The 26,216-nt window shown below is 38.5% G+C and overlaps 1 protein-coding gene across 3 annotated transcripts in view; it reads left to right on the top strand.

Moving 5' to 3' along the window:
• The window catches only part of side-VI (sidestep VI), a 147,041-nt gene that overhangs the window by 76,359 nt on the left and 44,466 nt on the right, over positions 1-26,216 (top strand). For all 3 annotated transcript variants that reach the window (XR_010549800.1, XM_065311879.1, XM_065311880.1), the window contains one exon: positions 25,809-25,941. Coding sequence is in view for 2 of the 3 variants with exons in the window: in XM_065311879.1 (XP_065167951.1) it covers positions 25,809-25,941 (133 nt within the window). In the remaining variant the exon portion in view is untranslated. The remainder of the gene's footprint in view (positions 1-25,808; positions 25,942-26,216) is intronic.

Here is a 26,216-nt window from a genome sequence, read left to right on the forward strand (position 1 = left end):
TCATACACAAGAAAAAAAAAACTGCTGCCTCAGATTTAGCGCACATTTTTCACAGTTTTTCCAAACCATCAACATAAAAATAAAAGAAAATCTGTTTACATTTATTTCGGTTAATTTTTTTGAATTTTGTGTTTGGAGCGTTTGGAAATTGTTAATTTCGAGCACTTGTAGAGAGGTAATTGCCTCTCGCGCATAATTAGTAATTTGCCAATTTTCTAACATCCTTAATATCCATAACCGTGACGACTGGCATTATTAGCGAGAGCGCGCCCCGAATGTTTCGCGCCACCGTCGGCACAATTTTGCTCGCTTTCCATGCGTGTTCATCCTGTTAACTCAATTTCGAGCATTGTGCTGCGTCGCATGTTGCCGAATCCACCTTGGTGCTGGCGGCGACGGCGCGCACCACGCGAGAATTAATTAAATTTAACAACGTTTATAAATGTGTAATTCCAATTAGTGTTATTGCCGAAGTCGTCCGGATATTTATACTCTTGGTGGAGCGACTAGAGGGTGCAAACGCCAGCGCGCTAGCAAAATGGCGCCGCATGGGCTATCTATGGTATTTACTGGTTCACTTCAAAGCATTTCAAGTCCCTCGCAAGGCGCTTGATTCTCCCGAGTGCATTTTATTGCTGCTGTAGCTGTTGAAATGCACACTTCTTCGACTTTGGGCATTGTGAAGAGGTAATTATTGTGCATGTTGGGTTGCATACTTGGTTTTGCACATTACAAACATTACAAGATTCAATTTGCATTAAAAAATAACAAAAAAAAAGTTTCAGCTGTGTTTACTAGAAATTACATGCTGTAAAAGTTAAATTTGTAAGGTTGTTGTCGATTGACAAACAAAATCCATGTGTGAGCGTGTTTTCTAGCAACTCGAACAACATGGACGTTAATCTTTCGATAATTCGAGCGTGTTTTCCGTCAATTTGCACCAAACCACTCACCACACTTTAAATCTCTGAAAAAATCAACAAAACATGTTAATTCACCACATCTAACCACACTTAACCATAAAATATACAATTTTAAGTAAAATGAAAAATGTGACAAGCATTTTAATGCAGAAAATTAAAAATGGCGTGCATTAAAACCGCGTTGATACACGAAAAACGCATTTTCTTTGCACTTAAATTCATAATGAAATGCACCGGGGTTTCGCCGTTTCGGATGCACCTCTGCATGTTGGAGGCTGGTCCGGGACAGTAGTCGGTTTGTTCGTCCCGGTTGTTTGCACGTAATTATGGCCGGCCCCAATGCGAACGAATCCACGTTCGCACATTTGAACATTCGTGCGCTGTTTGCGCTCGCATTGCGAATTCGGGCGCGTGTTCGCAAAGTTCATTATCAAAGTGTTGTCGGTGCGTTGGTGGCTAACCGCGACCGCCGCCGAGCCCTCTGTGCTTGCCCAAAATGCAACGTAATGCAAATTACAGTACACTAGTGCAGGAAAAACGAAACGAAACATGTTTGTGTCATTACAGGAACAACTGGCGTGTAGATGTGATTATAGGTTATGAAAATGATATTCTAAGTGTGCAATAGTAAATTATTTATGGTACAATATCATATAATCAATAATTTATTGATTTTAATCACTTAGAAGGACATTTTTCTATTTTTTAATAATTTTGTGATCAGATGACACCTACTGTAATATATTGGTACTACGTTACGTCAACTAGTATATAGGCAACACACATTACCTAAATGTAAGAATGGTAACCACAGATGGAACATAATATTTCCTGTTTTTGACAAAATACCAATAAATACCAATAAATCTAAATATAGGTTATGAATAAACAGATATAAACAATGTTGGACACGTTGATTAATAAAACATCACGCCCGATTGAGATAATCCAACAGCGCGCGATAATTAATTAATGCATGCTCGCTTTGATTATATTCACGTTTTTGAGCTCAAAAGCTTCACCGTGATCATTACGAAAACAAACGTGAAATGCTTGTCAATCTCCCATTGAGATGTAAATAGCACCCGGTGGAAATTATGCTAATGACAAGCGATATAAATACATACTACATGAATGCCCAGATAAAACACATCGATTTATTTAATGGCAAGAAATCAATAGATTGAAACAAGTTTTATTTAGGCACTTGACTGAATCAACTGAAAATTTTTGAATGCGAAAAGTTTGCAATTAAAATTTAATGGAATGCGTTGCATTCCCCCACACCCTAATTCATGACGATATTAAATTATACATGTCTTTTTGACTTAACTTAATAGTCTTTAACGACTCCTTGGGTTCTGGTGGTTTTGCGTGCCTAAGAATCACCCTCCATGAATGAATTTGCTTCGTCTGTTCGCCCTTCTTTGCAGAAATAAACTCAACGCGTATTGTATATTCCTACAAGTAACGAAACTTCATATTACCCGATGTAGTTTTGCGCAGGAAGCGAGATCAGTTAAAGGGATGAAACAGGACCAACGCACCCCTGGTTGCGGTTTGATTTAAATTTAAAACGTCGCTTGCAGTTGATGTGCGCGGAAAGCACTCGGGAGTATTTCGGAGATTATTGTATTACTAAAGTCGCTGATGTCGTTTACTGACTAGAATTAATTCCGCAAAATAATTTAATGGTAATATATTTTATAAAAGCATTGTTTTTCATTTGATGTTTTGCAGGATTCGGCACGGTAATTGAATGTGTGTATATTTGGTTGCCCATGGCACCGACATCAATATCCAGTTATATCCTGATGTTTAACGTATCTCTGATTCCGGGATGATAAACTCAGTACATGCGCGGACATTAATGTCCATTAGGCAAATTAAATCTCTAATCACAATAACAACGCGTTCGCGGAAATACACGCTATGCAAAATCCGGTGAAAAGTTGCAAATTCCAAGCTCGCAACAGCGTAATATTGTCGGGAAAACATGACAGCGAATTTGTATTCGTTAATATCAAAGAATATTTAATAATTTTTTACCTGGTTTTATGATATTATGGATGGAAATATTAATGTAATATAATTTTTTATTAATTAAAGTAAAGAGAAATAGTTTTCTGTATTGGTTTAGTAAAAATATTATTTATTTTTGCCGTTTGGTGTCGCTAGTTACAACATAACCTAGTTTGCTGTGGAATTGTGAAAATATAAATCAAAAGTAATATTAATTACTGCCACCTATCGATGAATAGTTGAATTATGCATTGTTTTGTACATTCGTGTAGTTTTGATGTTGAAACCGTGTTTAGTTGTTCGCAAAAGTGGAAAATTGCGTGCGAAAAGTTCGCGTGTCGTTAAAAACCCTTAGAATTGCACGCCCTGGACAAGACTCCTATCCGGGTATCGCCTGTTTAACTCGCACACTCCCGATACGCCAGAATGGACACTCGCGCCCAGCCCCGGACAATAAACAGCCATTATCACACCCTAACCTCACACTGACGCTACTCTCGACAAAGTGCAAGTGCAGAAAACCGGCTTTTCAAAGAACAATTGAAATAGGAAACTGGTTTAAATATACGTAGCGTGAACAAAAAAGCCAAGCGAGTGTACTCTTCATGGCTGAATCATCAGTTGATGAAGTATTGAGCTTTGAAGGCTTTGAAAGCTTTCGAATACATTGAATGTCGGCACTCGGTGCTGTGCCATTTATTGAACGCAACGAAAACGAAAGAATCGAAAAGAGTTGAAAAACAACAACGTACAGGTAAACGCTAAACACAAAGTAAAAAAAATAACTCAGTGTGTTGAATTCAGGACGTTGTGCTCCTCCCAGCTCAACCCGCCTGCGCGCCGAGGTCAAACGGTGATTTATAGCCGCAACCAGCGAAGCAGTCGTGTGTGTCGCTCGGATTTATTATGCGCTGATTGTTATTTTATTGCTGTTTACATTGCTGACAATCGCAATCAGACACGGGGACATAGACATCGATTTCAAATGCATGATTGAAGCATCAATTCTATTAGCTTCTGATGTCTATCTAAGCAATTAAATCAGAGTATAATTTTTAGGTTAGACAATAAAGTTGCCTATATTAAAAGTTATTTCTGTTTGTGTTTATGTGGATTTTCTGCGTGGCAAAAACTAACAAACATAAAATAAACATCACTTTGGATTACCGCTCTGCAAATACATGTGCAAAACGCAACGCGACATAGAAAAATCAACAAAAGTGCTAATGAAGGCAAAACAAACTCGAAATTCCGAAAAAATAAATACATATTCATGTTTTACACACCGAAAACAAAGTTTTGTTGAATATTTCACCAAAGTCTAGACTTTTACACAAAAAATGTGTATGAATATTTTATTTTTTATATTTTGTGATAAAATGAAAATGTTTTTGTGTTTCTTGTTGAATATTAACATATTAGGTGTTCTGACTTAATAAGTGGTTCGCAGCATATATCGGAAACGCGTTATTATTAGCAAACGCCGACGTTGGCGCACACGGCGCGGGAAAATTAGGTTTTCGTTTTCGTCGACGATGGCGGCGGCGGCGGAGGCGGCGTGTGCATGCCGTGCACATAATGCGTGCGCGCTATTAATTACGATTTGACACCGTTCGGGAGGGTGTATGAATTATGCCGCAACGTATCGCAACGTTTCCTTCCACGTTTTACACATTCGGCGCATGCTTCCGCTTACATATTACACAGCGTATTACGCCGCCCCCTAGGACCCAGATTAATAATGCGCACTTTTAATGCATCGCCGCGGCAACAAAAGGAAATTGCGGAAATTCTGCCGACTCTCTCGTCGAACGAAACACAACTTGCAGTTTTTAATCAAGCATGCAAAGAGTGAAATACATTTTCATGTGTCACGTTAGGAGAAACATGTAACGATTAAACGCTTCTTTAAATTTCCTAATAGAAAATAAATTATTCTGAAAAATTACTTTTTAACGTTTTGCTTTGTAATTTTGTAATTTTCAAACATGTGACGTCATGTACCGGAAGTTCGATTCGTGTGCAGTCCAATTTTCCCTAGTGAAACTATGTGGTGCGCCACGTTGATTAGACGATCTTGTTTGCCCTCCAAAATAACCTACAATATACAAAGTGTCCTGAAATCAACAAATTTAAAAACTTTAAATTTTCTGTATCATTCAGTATAAAACAAAACAATTTCAGTGAGTAATGAACAAACGAAGGCACGGACGAATCAAGTACTATGCAATGATGGCGGTGGTGACGGCGGGGGCGGCAGAACTTTAACAAACCGAAAATTTTCCCGGCAGCCGCACAACAACTCTATTTGCATGACAACAACTCAATTACCTTATTAGATAAGAGCGACGAGGGCACCGCCGACCGCCGCCGCCACCCTTTTCTTTTTCCAGGCTCGTGCCGCTAACGCAACCGATACTCAATTACGCCATCGCTGTATACCGCTCGTTCGATTGAAAAACAAACGCAAAACCAGCCAAATTTGCATGCAAATAGGAAAATTAATTTCTACCCGTCGTTGAGCCACTAGTGTATCAATCAAAACAATTTATTTGTCATCACGCGTAAACAATCAACGCGCAAAATGATTTTTTAAATTAATTTTCACTTTTAAGCAAAAACAATGGGTATAGTTCCTATTACAGCATTTGCCTAAGTTTTTTTTTTGTTTGAGAACCGCAAACGATTATTGGAAAAAGATTAACGAAAATTAAAAGTCACGCGAACGAATTTCGCCCTCTTGAGGCCTCGGTAATCTCCCCGTGGGGGTGGTATGCGGTGAGGCGGCGTGCATACAACCCGCTCACTTAACCCTAGCCCACAACATGCGCGCCTGCTAGCAATTTCGTACGTTTAGTGCGTTTAGTTCGAATTTACTGCCGGCCTAATATAACTATATAACACGGTAAGTGTGTCGTTAATTTGAGTCACATAAACAAAGCTAACAAACGCCAAATCAACGGCTTAATATTAGTAATATAATACATTGCGTTTAGTATACGTAATTGTTTGGGTATAATGATTTTTTTCTTTTTGGTTTGTATACTAAAACTCCAATATGTTTTCTTTGGCGGGCACTTCTGGAAAAAATATAAATATCTTCCTGTTTACTCTGAGCAAACTCGTGCATATTGAAATAATTCACGCTCGTTTTTTCCCGAGCGCTTTGTGAAGTTGTCTTATTTTCATCTTTTCGTTCTTTTTTCGCATTTTTTTAGCTTGGTACTTGTATTTCTTATGTACTGGCCTAGAAACACAGAAATGTTACAAGTGCGCGTTTTTATTTTCTTTTTCTCGCATTTTTTAGTTATTTATTTGTTTACATGCGTAATTTTAGGTAAAATGTTTTAGAAAAAATATTGTAAGTAATAAGTACTAAAAATAAAAATATTTTTGTTGTGACACAAAGGAAATTAATAAAAACCAACTAAATTTAACACATTTTCCTAAATTATGATTATATGTTAAAATTTATCGTTAAAAATTAAAAAAATTGTTTTTGCAACATAAAATTTTTGATTTAATTGTCAAAATTAATAGCCGTAGGTACAATGTATCCCAAGTAATTAATTTCTGCTTTGCGCGATGATTATTCACACCTTCGGTGTAACACAGGTGTGAGATCCTTTCTCACCATCGCCGCCCACGTGCACCTCGCAGGTCTTTGAGCACGAAGTGTTTGAGAGTAAGGCAAGCGTGTAGTAATAGCCCCCCTTCTGTTTTTCCTCTCCAGCCACCAGTGCGCGCATCCATATTCGTTTGATATGCCTACGCCCACGCGCGCGTATCCGGAATATCTATGTTTCACAGATATCGTGCAGCTTGTTTATGCGAAAAAGGTGTCGTCTCCTGGGGCGGCGTGCGCTCGCAATACGTGAGTGTTCCACGTGGGGGCGCCACCGGCGGCGTTAATCCGCCCACATTAATATTCATACGCCATACGCGCTGTATAACATAACCTGTTTTGCCCCTCGGGCGGTACGCGTCACGCACGAACACCACCCTCCATCACAGATAGCACCAACCATCTCGCAACATTTCAAACAATTTTACACTCTTTAACGTTGGAATCATCTATCAGAGTATGTGTGGCGGTAAATGCGGATGCAAAATTCAAATGTCAATCACAATGGTCAGAATGTTATGCCTTTCGGCGGAATCAATCCGCGGTGGAAAAAAACTAACAAACAAAGTTCGACAGCGACATTGAGCAATGTTTGTAAAGCCGTAGATTGACGAACAATTGCTTCACGTTTTATCCGGGCTTTTCAGGGGCTTATATACATGTAAATTGTGGGCATTGATTGTCATTCAGTAAATTTACTTCAATTGACAAGGTAAAAATGTATTTATTTTTTTTTTTCAAAATAACATAACAAATCAGTTGATATTGTTTTGAGAATAAATAAATGTTGCGTCAAAGTTTCAATGAAAGGGTTAATTGGAGCAATATAAAGCTGTAGGACCTAAACGTTAATTGTTTAAATAATTAAATTTTAATGTAGCATGAAACATCGACCGAAAATAAGCAGTTAATGAACATTGCCCGGCGCCTCCACTATATAAACCTCCATATATTTAATTAATTTACTTAGTTTTACTAAATTGATATTAAAATATTTTATTTTATAAAATATACAAAAGGTAATATTGAATGTAATTTAGACCCTGTGTAGTTATAAAATTTATTATTGTTTCAACTTTGATTCTTGCACACTTTTCCCCCTTGGAATTCACTAATTTCTTGCTGCTTGTTGTGTGAAGTTAAAATTTGCCCCGCTTTGCACTCCACACAAAAGTCAAACCGTCTGATTCATTGCTCTTTCCACCCGCAATTGTGTTTTATTTGCATTGTTGCCTCGCTCTTGAAAATGCACAAAACAATTAAACAGTTTCAAATTGGAATTCTTGCCAAATGTATATAAAATTACTTGCGGAAAAGTTAATTAATTAGCCTGTAAGTTTATAGTTTCATTACCAATGTTGAAAACTAATTTATTTAATGATAACAAAAAGGCCGATGGTGGTATCACATAGTATACACATTCTATGAGTATGAGTCTGTTTACGAACAGAACTCATTTGTGCTCAGAATTCGAAGGCATTGCGATCCGATGGTCATGATGACAAGACTGTTTTGTTGTTGTGCTCTTTGGATCCGGCGTGTCATTAGCAAATTAGATTTGGTATTTTCAATTTTCACAAAGCGACTCTCGGATGTACTCATGTAATTCCTGAGTGTACAGAAAGCGTTAGTGTTTTTGGATTTTGTAACGTAATTTATTAAATCCTAGTATTTTGGGGATGAAAGTGAGAAAGTTTTCACTTTTACTTTGATTTTCTCATTTATATACTACGCAACATATATATATATATATATATATATATAATTAATATACTGGCGGCCAAGCCGTGAGTAATATGTATTATCTACGGGTATTATCTACGAGGTAAAGCTTGCGCCTGCGCATTTACGCTCGCTTTTAATCAATCTTGTGGGTAAAGTTTCCGTTTACACTCTTGATACTTAATATACTATTTAACTCTTAATTTAAAAAATATTAAATATTTGTATTTTCTGTTTCAGGTGAGTGATTTTTTGCTCTTCTACAAACAATACTCAATGTTTCTCATTATCTAAGGTAATATTTAATACCTTCATAATATTTTGTAAATATTTGAACGTAAACTTTAAATCAATCCGTTCAATATCAGCGTGCGTGCTCTGGCTCCATGTTGGTTTTGTTACTCTGCGCGCAACATCAACGTCAACATCAAGATGGCGCTCGATGGAAATCCATTAAAAGCTCATATTATGTTTCATCGAACACGAACGCCATATGATAGATGATACAAGCTTTTATAAAGTTTTCCCCGCCGAAAAAAATTACATATTTTGAACCATCGATGCAAAAAATTGTATTTTTGTTTCAATTTGCTTTAATATCAGTCAATTTATTTATTAAATGTTTCGTGGGCGTATTTGGGAGATTTTTTTAAACGAGCACTTTATTTGCGCGTTTTTTTCGGCATCCGGGGATGCGATAAAATAAAAACGAATCGTCAAATTAATTTCATCGCGTTCACCTACGCGTGCGACAGGCGAAATCGCGTCATACGGGATTTTGGCCCACCAGGGAGCGCTGTAATTTCAGTTTTAACCAGCTCTGCTACCGTTTGAGCCACAAAATGTCAAAAAAATAAAAAATGTTACAAAATCGCTAAAAAATTTATTCTAAATATAATAAAACAACTTAATATTACACATTTTATAATTTTTAGGTTATATTTACTAAAAATTAATAAATTTATTATAAATATCATCAATTACAATATATTTTATTATATTTTTTACTCTGTGACTTGAACAATCGGTGTTTTCGAGTGTTTCGTGTGTTTGGTGCGCGTGAGTGGACATGTCCAGAGAAAAAGCGCCGAGTGTCATTGCGGGGTGGTCGGCGGCTCTCGCCCATAAAAGCTTATTGTTATGAGCGGCAATCTTTCGAAGCTTTATCGGTTCGGCGCGCGTTTACCTCGCAACACGCCGACGACAATAACAACGCCAACAACGCGACAACAAAAAGCGCATTATTTTCCGCGCGCGCCTCCACCGAACGGAGAGTGCGTTCGGCTTTATTTTCGCCCGCTTTGAATACATTTACTCATATAGGAAATGCTACGGCGTGCGCCCGGCGCTCAAATTCTCCATTTATTTGTCGCTCCATTTTACAATTTTGCAATTTCGACGCGCACGCAAATAAACTCGATTTTGTTTCATTTCGTTTTATTTTATACTGCACTTGACAATCAAACTTCATTACCGGAAGCTACTCATAAATCTACAAGAACTAAGATATGTTAAAACATCATAGGTAATTTAAACTTTTTTTTTAAATTTTAGCATTTAAATGTTACTTTTTGCACGGTTTTTAAACACAAAAAGTGATTTTTGATTCACAGATGGCCAAGGCCGTGATTAAAGTACTTTAGTCACGGGTTTTAGTCAAGGGGTGGAATTTTCGCATGCGTATTTGCCTACGGTGCGATCATTCAAATAAAATAAACATTTTTAAATGCAAAAAGCGCAATTTTATTTGCAATTTTTTAAAACATTTTACTTAATTTGTAATTTAACTATTTATCGATAAAAAATATATATTTTACGTTTGCTGACAGAGAATATCATCAATTGCAAGCAATTTTCTACGTTTCCAATAGCTACAAGTAGAATCCTCTACGATGTAAACAAAATTTAGTCCAACTTCAACATATTCCAACCGTTGCGCAAGTAGCGGTTAACTTGGAATATGTTATTTCAAAATTTAACTTGATCCGCGTTCAGGTGTACCTCGACAATGTACACAATGTACTACAAGTTGAGTATACGAATATGCATAACTCACATTGAAATATTTACATCGATTCATTTCGATTTGAATAATAAAAACATTTATGCGTTTCGCTCTTCCCTCGACGCGCTTCCGAACGCTTGTGCAACATTGTATTCCGCTCCAACATTCGTTTGTTTTCTTTGTTGATGCCCCGGCGGCTTCTTTTGTTTCATTTTATGTATTTTGCTTTTTTTGTTTGCTCCATACCTACCTACCTACTAGTAGCGGCACCAGCAACGCTCGATTGTTGTTTGCTCGCGCATTTTTCGCTCGTTTTGCGTCATTTTCGCCCGCTGTTTGTTGCATATAATGCGCACGCCTATATTTCTTCGGCAATTTATCGCGCCCGCCCGCGAAGACGGCGAATTCCCCGCGCGCGGCAAGTAAATTTATTTAACATTTATTGTTGCCTTGCGCGACGACACGGGCGTAACAAGTGGAGAGCGAGAGAGGGCAAACATTTGCGTTTGCGGATGGGCAATTTGTTATTTGTTAAATCGGCTTTACGTCCATGGAGAATACAAGGACATAAGTTTACGTTACACACAGTAAATGTAAAAATTATTAAATATTCGATAAAAATCTATTTTTTAATTCGTCCGCGGAAAATATCAATATAGCTAATAATCTCGCCAAATTGAAAATAGAATAGTCAAATTTATTTCGGCAATAGCATCACTCAAATGCAGTTGACAGGCAAACAACACTGTCCAATAATAAAAACTATATATGTTTTTCTACAATTCAATCGCCACATTCGATGTATTTTAAATTATCGAATTTACGCATAGTCATATCGCTTTTTCGTCCGCGCTGCTGAGCGCTGCATTGTGGAGGCGCCGGGCAAATACGTTTTTAATTAAAACGGCCGTGCACAAATACGCATCGCATTATTGTTTCATGCGTGTTTCACGTTTTGTTGCATGAACGGGCATCAAACAGTGCACTACACCAAAACATCCTTATTTTTTACTTTTTGATTTATTTCCAGATACGTGAAGGGATAACTAGAGTAACAACGCTGAAAAATGTAAAATATTTTCGTGTGCTGTTTCAAATCGCTCGATTGGGGGATGTATATTGCGTATTTGTGTTGTTTGGCGAATTTCGTTTTTGTTAAGTGTTACAAATGCTCGGCGATAAAAAAAAAACCGTGTTGCAAACGGTTAAAATCCGTTTTCGCAACGATTTACAAGCACCCGCTTTACCACCCGTGAGTAACCGTGGTAGGGGTAGTACATGCGACCCCCGAAAAAAACGTGTAACGCGGTGCCAGTGGCGGTGTTTGTTTAATTCATCTGTTGATGGCGGCCGCCATTGAGACTTGACAAGCGTAGGAAGCGTTTCATTTTCGGTCACAAACACACGTAAATAAACGCTCGCGTCAGCATTCATTCTCGCTTGTCGGATGGACGATTTTCTCGCGCATATGTAGCGGATTGAAACAACAATAACAAAAAACATACACTTTCACGGTGACGGGTGGGAAAACATCATCAATTCTATTCATTGATGAAAGTGACAATCAGAATTTTTAGTCCAGCATTTTTAGAAACAAATTTATGAAGCTAATTTTTTATTGTTTGGGAAAATGAAGAGAAATAAACAACGTTAATTATTTGTCGATTTATTAGCATGCGTTCATATTTATTTTATTTCGTTCGTGTCGTTAACGCGGCATTTTTCAGCAAATGGCGGGTTTATTGGAAGCAAAAATGCGTGCCGATTGCGTGGCGCGTGCTTCGACTTGCGATTATCGCGCGTCGCGTGCAACAATTTCATCGATGGGACGAATGTGATAAGGGCGGAATTTATTAACGACAAAAATTGCTACGCAAGGCAATTACGGGAAGCTTTAAATTGAGGTTATGTTTGATTCCAATATGGCCGACGCATTAAACTCCTGGAATACAGTGTTTTGTTTTTTCTAAAGTTTAATTTGTTTGTATTGTATTTATTGACATTATTAGCTCAATAAGTATTCGCAGCGTTCGAAAACAAATAAATCTTTCGCGGAAGTGATGGCAATTGCAAGCAGCTTGTCTGTCGACGACGGAAACGAAATGGCAGCGGCAGACTTTCTTCATTCCGCTAAAGGGGTGAAATTTTCCTCTTGGACGTCGAGATCGTGCATACTTGCAATGTGAAAATGTTTTCGCCTCTTTCTCTTTCCACGCGCGCGAGAAATAAAGTTAATTTCGCATTTCAGTGTGAATTTCGGGCCACGGCAACTTTGCCAATATATCACTTAAAAGCATTCTTCGGTGCTTACTCCTCCGCCATTCTTCCGAGGAGACACGCAGCAGACGAGGTGACAAATAAAACAAATCTCATTCCGGGCGGGGATTTAAACCTCGCGTCGTGGAAAATTTAAAGGACCCGAGGTCGGTGTGTCACGGAAACGAAGCGGGGGATGAAATTTAAGGGACGCGGGTAGCATATGTGTCGCATTCCATCGCGATGATGCGGAATGCTTCGCCAAGAGAGGAGGACCTGACTGCGGTAAAAACCGTGGGCCAAGGCGTAGATTTCCGCCCTTGCGTGCCGGGCGGCGGACGTTAAGACCCAGAGGTTTTTCGTCGAATCTCGGCGGCATGCGCGATACTTTATGACCTTGCCGCTTTCGCCGCCACCCAACTCATACAATCTACATCTACTCTTTTTACTAAACGTGATACACTAAAGTATTTTACGACCATTCCACCGGAAAATAACTTAAACCAAAAAAAAATTAAGATTTCATTCCAAAATAATATTCACTTTCTGTTACACTCTGTATATTGACCAGAATGTGTAACACGACATGAGAATCTGTAGGAATCCTCGAGGAACCCACTCTGGGTGGTAACAGAACGTATATCCTTCTCAAGCTTCCTTCCGGTAACCTTCCTAGAAGTACTACCATCCAACTCCACCCGTTTTGCTCTTTTTCCTTGTTTTATCACAACCTTTTCTTCAGCATGCGGTGCAGCACGATTTTTCAGCATTCAGCTTTATAAACTATTTTACTTTATATCCCTGCACGTAAACGTAAATATTTCCAGCGAAATTTACAATGGCAACCAACATAAAACGATATAACTCTTCCTAACCTCCAAAATTCATATAGAATTAAATTGAGGTTATGTAGGTAAAAGCGTTAGATTTTTGTGACAATGCAATTTACAACTAAATGAACATGCGACTAATTCTTCTTGTTAATTACTCTTTTTGTATGTTGGTGGTAGACACTGAAAACAGGCTTGAGTTTCACATCATTGGTCATCGAGGGATCCGTTTACACAACCAGTCGAAAACCCCTCGACAAAGGGAAGGATTAATTAAAGTGCGCTTGAGTATTGCCATTCGCTGAATTATTAACCATTCTATCAATCGTGCATTTAACTATTTATAACCGTTAAAATACAAAGTTTTAATTAATCGTATTACTGTTAGATGTCAACCTGCGTTGATGTTGTACTCGTATTCCAAATCGGAAATTTAATTCCTCTGTTGACGTTCGCAGTGGGTTACTCACTTGTAGAGTTCCCTAAATGATTAAAGCGTTCGATTTGGTGACTCTATCGACTTTGATTCGCCGGGGACTTTGATTTATCCCGCAATGCGTGTTCACGTCTGGTTGGCTCCGGTTTAAACTGAAACCGAGAGGCCCGAGTAATGCGCATAGAAAACTCTCTGTGTCTGAATCCGATGCTCTATCGAGTATCTATAACAACCGCGCGCTATAGATAGAACATGTTGCGGAAGTAAAGAGGCAAAGGCAAAGCGATTGCCAATTTGTTGTTCGATTCGATTGCCTCCGTCCGAAATTAAATGCAACGCAACAAACAGCGATTGCAATTAAGTTTCTAATGCGCTCAGCCGGTAAGCACTCCCTCAACATTGCATTGCAAAGCCAACTCTTGATGACCAATGCTTCTCGTACTCTACATTCCCTACTGATTGATGTTCAAATATAGAATATGAAAAGTACTTTTGCAACTTCCGCCACTTTTTCCGCAGTTTTAAGAAACAAAAAGTGGCACATCGTGACTAAAATACTTTAGCCACGGGTTTTAGTCACGGGTTGAAGCTTATATTGCTAATCGTTGTTAAATATCACTTAGCACACTTGATACTTAGCATACAATAAATTAAAATCCAAATTTTTGAATAAATTTGCTTCAGAATTCAACAATTAACAAAATTCACTTGTTCTCCGCCATGTTCAACTAAATTGGTCCTCGATTCTAGGTCTTTGGAGGTCTTCTGAATAGTGAGTGCCTTGATGGCTTCCTTGGTGGCTTGTGCATTGGGAAGCCCGTCCCACTGGGGATTATTAATCGCGATATCTGCAAACTGCAGCAAACTTCCTGTCCTCCCACGCGTCCTCCGTTCGTCGCTCGTGTATCAATTAACATTTCAAATGATCGGTGGGCGGACGGATTAATTCCAATGCAGTAGACCTACGTCTACGTCCCAACCCTCCAGCTCACACGAGTTTCGCTCCAAGCAGATGTTGGAGATGTAGAATAGAATGTTGAATACTAGACCAGCGTTACTCCCAAGGCATTGAAATCGAATCCGGGCCATCCAAGACATCGAAATCTGGAGCGGTGAAGTCCCAGGTCAAGCTATTTGCATAGTAATTTAACGTTTTGAGATTCGGAACCTCCGAGACGTTTTCGGAGCAATTCAACGGGTGGATGTTGAGGCTGAGTCGTACCCAGTGGGAAACAATGAAATTATTGTTCATTACCGCTGTGCTCAGAGGAAGGATTACTTGATTATTTGCTGCAATTTTCAATCAACGGTCGATAGTACTCGTACAAGTAAAAGTCTTGAAATGTTTCTATTTACAGATTATTTTTAATGCTATTGTGGAAAGTAATTATTTCGTATTAATTAACTACGAATGAGACTTGAATTTTATTCATAGACGTATTACTTTTGTTGCTTTGTATTCGTAATTAGAACGCTCGTGGGTTTCTACTTGCAGGCGGCGTGTAATTTTTAACAAGTGGCGAAAACTCGAAACTGGAGCATCGTCAACTTGCTGAACAGATGCATTTCTGCGGGGCATTGAAAGCGCACAAAACGCCGTTGTTTTATTTTAGATATCTTTATTCATTGCGCTTTTATTCCATTCATGCCGCGCATGTTGAATGACTAAAAGAGCGGAAATTGCATAAAGAAACACTCGAATGCAAATTTTAACTACAACGATTTTCTGCGACTTAATATTTCAATTCGCGCATGCGCATAAAGAAGTTTTAAACTGTTTGTGTACTTTTTATTGACTTACGATGTTTTTCGTACGTTTTGTTTTATGTTTTATGCGAGGCAAGCATCGATTATGAATTTATAGTCGCCATCTCAGGGAATTACAGCTGTTTGAAACTGTCGCTGCGCAAAGTTAGTTTATATTGAAAACTCGAGGGCGAAAACTTTGTAAAGTTTTAATACGCGCGCCCGCTGTGGAAATGTCTCGGAAAAACAATGCACCAACACAAAACACAAACAATGGCAAGAAGAAAAGTATAGAAAGAAGAGAAAAAACATAGCAGCGACATTTCGAGTCCGTCATTTTGATTTCAGTTATGAAACAAAAACAACCCCGAAGGAAACAGGCAATTGATTCAAATCACACACCCTACAATTTTCCAGCGAAACTTAATCCAACACGTGTTGCAAATTGGTGGAATTTTTGAGTAATTTTATTGGTTCCAAAGTTAATATACAGCCAGTTTCATTTTTTTACAAAATTTACAATAATTCAATTTATTTGTTATCAGTTTTATTAGGTACATAAAAATGTTATTTCATATTATTATTTTGTGATTATTTAATGTCAGATTTTAGTTTAATTTAATAGGGTCGGTACCAAGTTTGAATTGAAATTGTCGAGTACCTTACGTACCTAACGTAGTCATGCGATTTGGCAATTTGGCATAAAATTCACTAGTAACTTACAACAAGCAACATAAAAACACAAAAACACGAGAAAAATAAAAACTCTTGATATCAACGATGAAAAACTTGTAAATTTTCCTGTTGTAGGCTCATAATTCATTTTTTAACTTAACCTTCACTAAATATCCTTTGGAAAATTGATTTTTGATTATTTCTTTGTTTTCACGCCGAAATTTCATATTTTCTCACGCTGCTAACTCTTTTCTAGTCATATTCCAATATGAGAATCTGCGCGCACGAAAAATATTAGCTTTCCTCCTCTACCCACGCAAAGCATGATGGCGTTTAGCTACCGCCATCACTTATGCCACCTTAGTCGCTTTTCTTCGCGCTGTGGATGCTCGACACGTCCCCACAACCTACCGCACGCCGGCTTTCATCAACGCGCCTTCCCGAAGGTTTTGCTTTCAATTCTTTACCCGCCAGAGAGACGCGATCCCTCGCCGCTGTCGTTTCTGTCGATATGAAAGAAGTTGGCCTCGAAAACTTGCCGGGGTGGAATATTTTCGCACCACATATTTCCGATTTGTGCCAAACCGCTAGGTATTAGATTCCGAAGAGTGCGCGCCTCGAGAAAAACTCATTCTTTTTTCGAGGATATAAAAATCCTTTTATATTGAAAATGTGCGAAGTTGTTTTTATACATCTACACTGCGACAAAAGGGTAAAAATAGTATATTACGTATCAAGTGGTTAAACGGGGACTTTACTCACGAGATTGATTGAAAGCGAGCGTTTAAGCAATCGAGTGTTTAACAACGATTAGCCACGTGCTGTTTACGCTATTTTCTCTACTTTTACTCTAGGTCTTCGTAGAGATTTTGTATTTAAACTTTTGTATTTTAAATCATCAAAATTTGCTCGCGCATTAGGCAAATGCGCATGCGCAAGCTCCGTCCCGTAGATAATGCCCGTAGATAATGGATATTACTCACGTCTTAGCCGTCCGTTTATAAAGTACCACTATTTGTGTTTAAAAACCGTGAAAAATTGATATTTTATAGATGAAACTAGAAAAATAATATTTTAAACGATAGATGGCGTTGCTGTATGTAGTTATACGTCAGCCATCTTGAATAACATGTGTTGCATAAATATGATACACGTTCCACGGACACGACGGCATACAACACGATATACATACAAATATTCTTTTTATTCTGTAGGATGCAGGCAGAGTAGAAGTTGCGCGAACTGAAAGACTTGAAATGGACTCAAGTTGTGCGCTATTTTTATACGCACGTCCACGGTTAGTCTTTCCGGGCATGGACAATTTTATTCGGCGCACGTGAAGCGGAAGCGAAATGCGCGAAATAAGTTGCTCGACGTACGAATTTATTTCGGTTGTAAATATTCGCAAAAGATATCTTCGGCGGCGTATTGTTGACTACACGTTTTTCATACGAATTTCACGCGCTGAATTGAGTTTTTCCTCGGTGGTCCTTTGAACTAGAGGATACTGCAGAAATATCTTGTTTGTCTTTATTCTTTTTATTATTTTGGACGTTTTTTAGGGATTTTGAATGTTAAACTTCAAAGATATTTCAATTTAAAGATGATGTGATCGTATAATATTTTTTAAAGCACAAAATTGAGGTTAATTTGCTATTATACTTGAAAACTTTGTTTTCTGTGCATTTGATTGGGCCATGCCGTGGTTAAAGTACTTTTTCCACGGGTTTTAGTCACAACGTGACGTTTGCGCCTGCGCATTTGAAAGAAAAAAGTGGTTTTTACTCTTCTGTGCAGAAAAATAAATAAAATTGAATATCGACAATAAAATGTTATTTTAATGCCCATGAACAAATACCTGATGACCATAAAATTACAATGCATAATAAAATAACTCATTGGATGTTTTTAATAACCTCACAAATCGAATAATTACGACCACTGTTTGTATTTTACGATATTTTCCAAAATTGGCCCGAATTTTCATTTTCCATAGCTTAATGATGCGCTAAAATGCTTCATTATTGTTGTCTGTTCTAATAATAAGTTAACAGGCTTAACAGATTTATATTTTCGCTTTTTTGTTCATTTTTTCCCTTTATACTTTAACATTCAAAATTCAATGCAATTCATACCATTCACCGACTCCGATTGAAATGGTTTGTAAATTGGCGCCGTAAATTGCAAATCAATATAAAGGCGGATGCGTCGCTCCACGGAACGAAACATCCACAATGACATGATGTCGAAGTTGTAAATTTAAATGCGCGTCCGCTTAAATTGAAGCGTTGTGAAGTTTTGCGCGAATCAAGCGGTAGGAATAAAACATGAAGCGCAACTCTCATGGCCAATGCCAATGCGCGGCCAAGCTTTGTGATGCGCTCGGCAAAAATCTGCCAGCCGTCGACGCTGTGAAGTCTTTTGAAAACTATTCACGTGCAAATATTATTCAACGCTCATAACTACACGCCATACAATGAATACAAAACATGTGTGATACATATGTGAGTTCGTATGTAATTTGAGTTGCATACATACACACACACCTACAAAAAAAAACAAAAAACTACATTTCAGTAGCGCAAAATTTAAAAAATGTTTATTCATTAAAATTTACACCGAGTGTATCCAGAAACCTATTAGAAACTGAATGAATAGATGTTTTGTAATCACCACAACCACAAGCACCACCTGAACATGCGTTGATTACGGTGTTAATTAAAATAACCACATGTCGAAATTAATACTCGTGATGCATACCATCGAATAACAGCGTTCATGTCGAGGGTTTCTCACCGGAGTTATGTTTTGATATTCTGATAGCAATATGTAATATCCTCACATGTCATGTTTGCATTCAGTGTGTCACAGGTCACAAAAAAAGAACGCACGTCTCATTTGTTACATTGCAGATATGTTTAAACATTAAAGCTTTGTTGATGTTGATGTTTGCGCGGAGCATCAAAAGTTTTGTATGTTTTGGTGGAGGCGCCGGGCGGGCTTGTTTAAACAGATAGTCTGTCCATCCGGGAGTAGTTCAACGTAGTGGGTGTGTACACATTGCAAAGTTTGAGGCTGGGACATAACTCATGGGCTTATGACTTGAGTGACAAATACAAATATAAAATACATTTTATTTTATTTCATTTTATCGAATTTATTGATTCTCGGCTTATTATAATAAATGTAATAGGAAATTAATTTGAAAAATATAAAGATTTTTTAATATTTTAATTATTAGTTGAATTAAATTAAATATTTGAGCAATACAAAAATAAACAAATATGCGTTGCTGTAAAACGCGAGTTCTCACGTTTGTATCAAAACAAACGTAGATTGTAGCAACATAAAAACTGGTTTTGAACGTCTTATCAGCGTGTGTCGAATTCGTCGCATCGATTTACGGCCAGTATTCGCGCGTTCGTGCCTCGTGTCGGTCCACAATTTTACATAAAAAAAATTATTTTTATTCTACTATTAGTGATTTTCGAAAGACAAAACTTTTTTATTAGTGTATGTGTGTGTGTGTGAGATGATGCCAATCCATCCATTAACTATCGCCATGCTGTTTAAAAAGGTAAGGAGCAGATAGATGGAGTTTTAGTAAGTCGGTAATACGGAAAAACTGAAAATGAAAGACATGTGAGGTTTTAGTTTTGGCCTGGCTTTAGAGATTATTTTATGATCCTGGGATCCAAAATTCCGAAAATAGTTTCTGTATATATAAATATTATATACCGAATGATTTTCGCAATCCACCTTGAACCATACCTTGGTTTTGAAGTGGCTTCTGAAGTAGTTGGAGGAAAAATAAAAAGTAAAAGAACACTTGGATCTTGGCTTTGTTGTGTGTCTCGTTTGGTGATGTCTAGAACAATCCGTATTGTTGGCATCTTGCGGAGCTGTAAACCACCGCGACGCGTCCACTTAGCTGCCGGGTCACAGAATCTGTTAACCTGGCCACTTGACCTCCGCCGCCGCCTGCCGCAAACCGCGCTTCCTGCCCTAGGGCCTCGAGCGTGCGTCGCACCTCAATTCGACATTATCCTCGGGCGGTGGTTGAAGCAACCCAGCAAGAAATAAAAAATTAACACTTATCCTTTGATCCCTGGACCTCTTTATAAATCCACCAAAAATGTTTTGATTTTCAAAAAGAAAGAAAAAGAAATTCTTTTTTGTGAAAGTTTCATTAAAAATATATATGAAAACAAGAAATGACATTTTAGTCATGGTCCGCCCAGGACCAGGCCGTGACTAAATTACTTTAGTCGCGGGTTTTAGTCCCGGGGTAAAAATGTTTTCATTTAAAAAATAATATTAAAAATAAATGGAAACTTTTGAAAATTTAATTGATTATTATATTTCTAACAATGAACAAAGCCGATTTTCAATTGAGCTGCTCATTAAAACGGTTATAATAAGCTCGGGAGTATTGAATCTAGAGCCGGGTGAGCATACTCTGCTCGTCTTTCAAGAAAAGAAAAGGTTCGCTCCCCGGCAGGCACATTATGCGCCCGAGCATGTATGGGGAATTTTAAGCACACATTAGTGGCCCTCGTTGCTATTAAATTATTTTCCTGCGCGGCGCGCTGGCAACACAAAGGCGGCGGCGCGCCGTATCAGCGATAATAAGATATTTAATGCGGCGGGAAAGGTTAGGGAAGCGCGCTTCCTCCGCGCCAGAAAACGTCGGCCCGTCGGAATATTTAATAAACGGCGTTAATAACGGATGCAGGAAGGCGGCAATTTAACGTTTCGCCGAATAAGCCATAGTCCCCGCGCCATTGGTAAAGACCTTGTCGCCGTCGGGAGGACATTGTTCGTGTGCAAGAGGACCTTTGCTTTACCGGAAGAACAACACACAGCACCCGGCGTGGCGCGTGGAATGAAAGCATTATGCAGCAATAACAAAATCTCAATTCATTACGCGCGCCGGAGATATCATTGCTGAGAGCGTATCTGCATTTTAACCAAATCCCCGAGAGAGGGCGCATTACGTATGCAAATGGTGGCAAATGGTGGAACCTTGTACAATACCTACAGACACATGTACACCATGCATATGCAACCAAATTAACATCTAACCGCATCAACTAAAACATAACCTGTTCTAGACGCTAAAATTTTTGTTGTTTTGTTTATTTATGTACACACTCTGTATACGTACGTAATCTCATCTTGGAATGGTATCACTTGGAAGGTATGACGTTAGCAATTAGCGCGAATAATGCAAGACGCAAACATTCCGCTTCCGCCGCCATATTAAATGCCAGGTTAGGTGCGAAATCTCTACGCCGCTCGTAAAAGCAGAATGGAAAAGAGCGTGGAAGACAAAGCGACACGCGCGCGCCTCATCGAGCGGCGGCAGACAAAGCGTTTAATTATGAAGAATGGCGACGAGTCCGCGCTGCCGAGATTATTGTTATGTACGATGCGAACACGGAAGCACTCCCTGACAATACCCGGCGAATACATTGTCCTTTAATCTACGTAATGTACCGTACCTGCTCAAGAACCTGAAGAGAACTACAAAGGTGTTTCTTTGATTGTAAAGCAAAAACTACAACGCCATCTATATCACATTACTCTCACCAATGAACATAACAAGGAAATTGAATCGCTGTGATTTAATGCATCACCATGTCAAAATAGAATTGCTAAATTGTAAAATTGGAAAATACCGCAGAGTTGTCGACCGCATGTCGGTAGACCAGTAATTTATTAACATACGAATATATAGGCAACCACATATACATGTTTTGTGCATGTACGTAAAACGGTTTCCGCTCCTTTTATTTTATTTTATTTCATTTTATTTCGGGCGCAGCGGCGTTTGACTATTTTAAATTTAAAATGCCACCTCCGGTTGCTGGCCGGCCGGGAGCGCAACAGCCACCGCGCCACCGACATGCAAATTCTAATATTAAGGATGTGTTACCGTCACGTCCCATTTATTCTAATCGCATTCATATGGAAATTTCCAAACCCGGCGCGCAGCGGGTTACGTACCGCGTAGGCAACTCTGTGTGTGAGTGCGTAGTGGGTTGCCAACCTGCCGGGGCAATTTTTCACATATTTTATCCGCCGGTCCAAATTTCAAAACGTGCATATTTTAGCTATTTTTAGATAAGCGACACTTTATAATCTCTCACAAATCTGTTTAATTTAATGTGTGGTTAGAAAAAGCAACATACAACACTTGCTTGACCTTCGTTTGACCTCATTCTCACTCACAAATAAGTCCCATTTCAAAACAAAGCCGGGTAAAAACAAGCAGCTCAATTTATAAAAGGAAACTATCTCAACCCCTTTCGCAACCCATGTTATGCATAATGAAAAAGGATCGTCCTGGCGGAGTTGTAGTGCTTGCGCGCTGTATATCCTTGATGTATCCTCGGTGCGCGCAACCCAATCTAGACATTACTGAATGTTTTACTAGGATTCTTGTCATTCTTGTCATTTCGGTCCAAGGTCCGCCCGGCGCGGGATTATAATGAATACGCGTACGTGCACACAAAAAGGAAAGAAAGCGCGCGAGCGCCAGCTCAGGAACAAGTCAGGAAATGGAACGTGTTCAGCGGAATTCGTCCTTAACTCAAACTGACAGAGGACTAAGAGACTGGCAGGCGGATGGAGTAGTTTTGTTTTCGGTGCATCAAACAAAACCCACATATGTTAAGACTCCACATAATCCCAGCATAAGGTTAAAATTTGAAAGCGTAGTGTAATATTATGTATACAAAAGTGATTATGTATGTTTGTTTTCTTTTAATGATGAAACGACTTGAACAAATTTTATGAAATTTGGTATAATGATAGATTATGAGTTGGAAGAAGATATGAAAGGATTAATTATTTAAAAATTTGTTTCTGAAGGGTGTAAATTAAGGGTTAAAAGTTAAAATGAAGAAAAATTAGATAAAAAATTTAAAAAATAAATTTTTCTACCTGAAACTATGACTTTTAACATTATAAAAATATAATTCCAAGAGGTGTATAATTTTATTTGCTTATTTGTTGTTATATAATCTTTTCCAAGCAATTGAGCACCTTAATAACTCAATTTCCGCTCCGTTTGTCAATAAATTCTATTTTAATCTTAATAGTAAAGAACCCAATCAATACTTTTTCTCGTATGTCCATGTGCCGCTTGGAGAAAAGGGTTAATTATTTGCCGCACGTAATTCCGCGCTGCTCCACGTGAATTTGCTTTATTAGGTCGAAGTGCGCGCGCGCTCGTAGAAAATAGCACAATGAGTTATTGTGCGCGATGCGGCAGCATTATTACACAAACGTACACCGGAGGTATGAGTGTGCCGGTCCAGGTATATTATATTGGATTTTTTAATTAAATTACGTAATTAATTATTCATGCAGTCGCGGCCGCGAGCGGCGACATGCGAGCGCGCACGAAGAAAATTAAATAAATTACAATTATTAGAGGAGAGGCGCATTAGCCCCGACCGGCGGGAGGATATCCAGCCGCCGCCGCCGCATTAAAGTAGATTAAAAGCGATGAGAGCGTATGTGGATTATTTTTTTAATTATAAACTGTCTGCTTTGCCCCGAAGGATAAAAATTTTAATTTTTGGAGAAGAAATATTCAATATTTCAATTGTTTTTTGATCAAAAGTGATAGTATATTAAGTATTAAGTGGGTAAACGGAGACTTTACTCACGAGATTGATTGAGAACAAGTGTAGCGAGCATTTAAGCTATTGAGTGTTTAACAACGTTTAGCTACGTGATGTTTACGCTATTTTTTAACTTTCACTCTAGTTCCACGTTAAGTTTTGTATGGAGCTTGTGCCGCTCCGAAGGCAAATGCGCATGCGTAAGCTCCACCCGTAAATAATGTCCGTAGATAATGTATATTACTCAAGGCTTAATAGTCCGTATATAAAGTGCCACTTTTGTGCCTAAAACTGTGGAAAACGCTTTATTGGTGGTAATAGAAAAATTTATTTCTGAGATTGTTTCATATTTTAAGATTGAATTTATGTATGCATTAGTTTAGTATATAGTCATTATAACATATAACACTACAACCGAGGCAAGCGCACATTCATCTGGTCGACGCTCTCAATTTCGACGCCGGTGCAGCCGCCGACCAAAGCAAATAAATTCCGAGTGGACTTAGCGCGCGCGCTTGCTTAACGCTCAGCCGCGAAACAATTTCGCAAGCAATTTAATGTATTGTTTATGTAGAGCAAGCGGTGTATATTCCGCGACGGAAACGCAGCGAATGATTTAATTAATCTAAGGCGCAGAATACAACACACACCGACTCCGGCGCCCGACTAACATCCAAGTTGTGCAATATTCAAAATTTAAAGTGCATCATTATCATTAAACCCAACCAGAAATGCACTACCATCAACTAAAATGGATTAAATTCGTGTGCTTCAACTGTGTACTTCCGGTCATGTTTTTGTATCCAATTGAATTGCGAAAATGAATCCGTTTCTGCGCAGTTTTGACGAAGTGATTTTTTTCCGCGCCGTGTTTTTCGGAATTTTCAATTGAGTGGTAAGCCGCCAGTGGATGTGTGTTTGCAAAATGGAGGGCTTTTGACGCCGGAAATTTTAATCTAGTTTTTTTTGACTTTTTAATTGAAACGCGCAATCGAAAACAACTGGATTTGACTGTTTTGAGTATATTAAAAATATTTGCCTAAAATAATATTATCGGATGCAGAATATTTCTTTTTTTGGAAATTGTGATGGAATGAAAAATGTAATCGCGTTGAGGATTTCATCCGGCCGAGGTGAAATTAAGCGGTTATAACTTTATATCAGCTGCATCCATCCGCGCTGTATGCTGTTTGAGTAAAAATTAATTGAGCGTCGGAATTACGTTTTCTCTTCCTTTTTGCCTTTCCACATCCGCGCCTAACTGGCAATAATAACGCTTCCTCATCTTGCCGCGCCGCAATATGTTTCCTTTCCACTGCGTTTTCCCTCGCCGTGAACATTTTCACCACGTTTTCCAGCCACTGAGGCGCGCACCCGCACTGATTGATATATGTTTTCCAGCGTTTTCCAACATTTTTGCAAACATTAGCGACGAGATCACATCAAAAACCTCCCGAGACTTCACGGAAACAAAATGATTAAAGCTAAACTTTCAGTTATTTTTGTTTTGTCATTCAAACATTCAAAAATCATATTTTTATATTGTACACTTGACCTGATATAAAAAATTTGTTTTTGTCGAGTTGTTCTTGTTCATATTTGTTTCATTTTCCGATAAGTCATTACTAAATTATTTATAAGAAATCTGACAAGCGTACAGCGCTGAAATTCGACTCTCTCGTGCGCCTAGAGGCACTTCAGGTTTTTCAATAAGCGTAAACATCACTTTTTGCTCGAGGAGGAAACGTTGTTTCAGTGGGCGGCGCGCTGTTTTGACAAAATTACAATTTTCCCGCTGTACTGCACGAAAAGATTTGTTCGCCCACAGCAAACATGACGGAAAACCTAATATAAAATGCTTTTTTTTCATCGAATAAATCAATTTTTCCAAGAATAATTTTCATGAACTAATTTTTCTCTTTTCTGATTTTCAGGTGGTGTTGTCGCTCATGTGCAAGCAATTGTCCGTGGAACAGCTCTATTACCTTGTGATTTGACACCTCCGGCGCCCAACGACAGTGTCGTCCTCGTCGTTTGGTACAAAGACGAACACACGCCGATTTACAGGTATTTAAGGCATAAAAATTTAATATTTAATCAATATTTGATGACGTCGCGTGTGAATCGATTCTCTCTTGCATTTTTCATTGGAATTATGAATTCCCGCCGCATGCGATTCAAGCTATCGCGACGTCAAAGTAAACATAACAATTTTAATTCAATTTACTTAATGCCATGCGCGTGCGATACGTTCCACGGCGACAAAATGACGATTCCCTTATCGTCTGCGTGCGGGGCTGGCTGGCGCGTGATGGAATGATAAATTCGTAAATTATTGCGGC

The sequence above is a fragment of the Atheta coriaria genome, unplaced genomic scaffold (assembly GCF_025399875.1).
Source record: "Atheta coriaria isolate IRGN ID8LTWV9N9 unplaced genomic scaffold, Caltech_Dcor_3.1 hic_scaffold_9_pilon, whole genome shotgun sequence".
Lineage (NCBI taxonomy): Eukaryota > Metazoa > Arthropoda > Insecta > Coleoptera > Staphylinidae > Dalotia > Dalotia coriaria.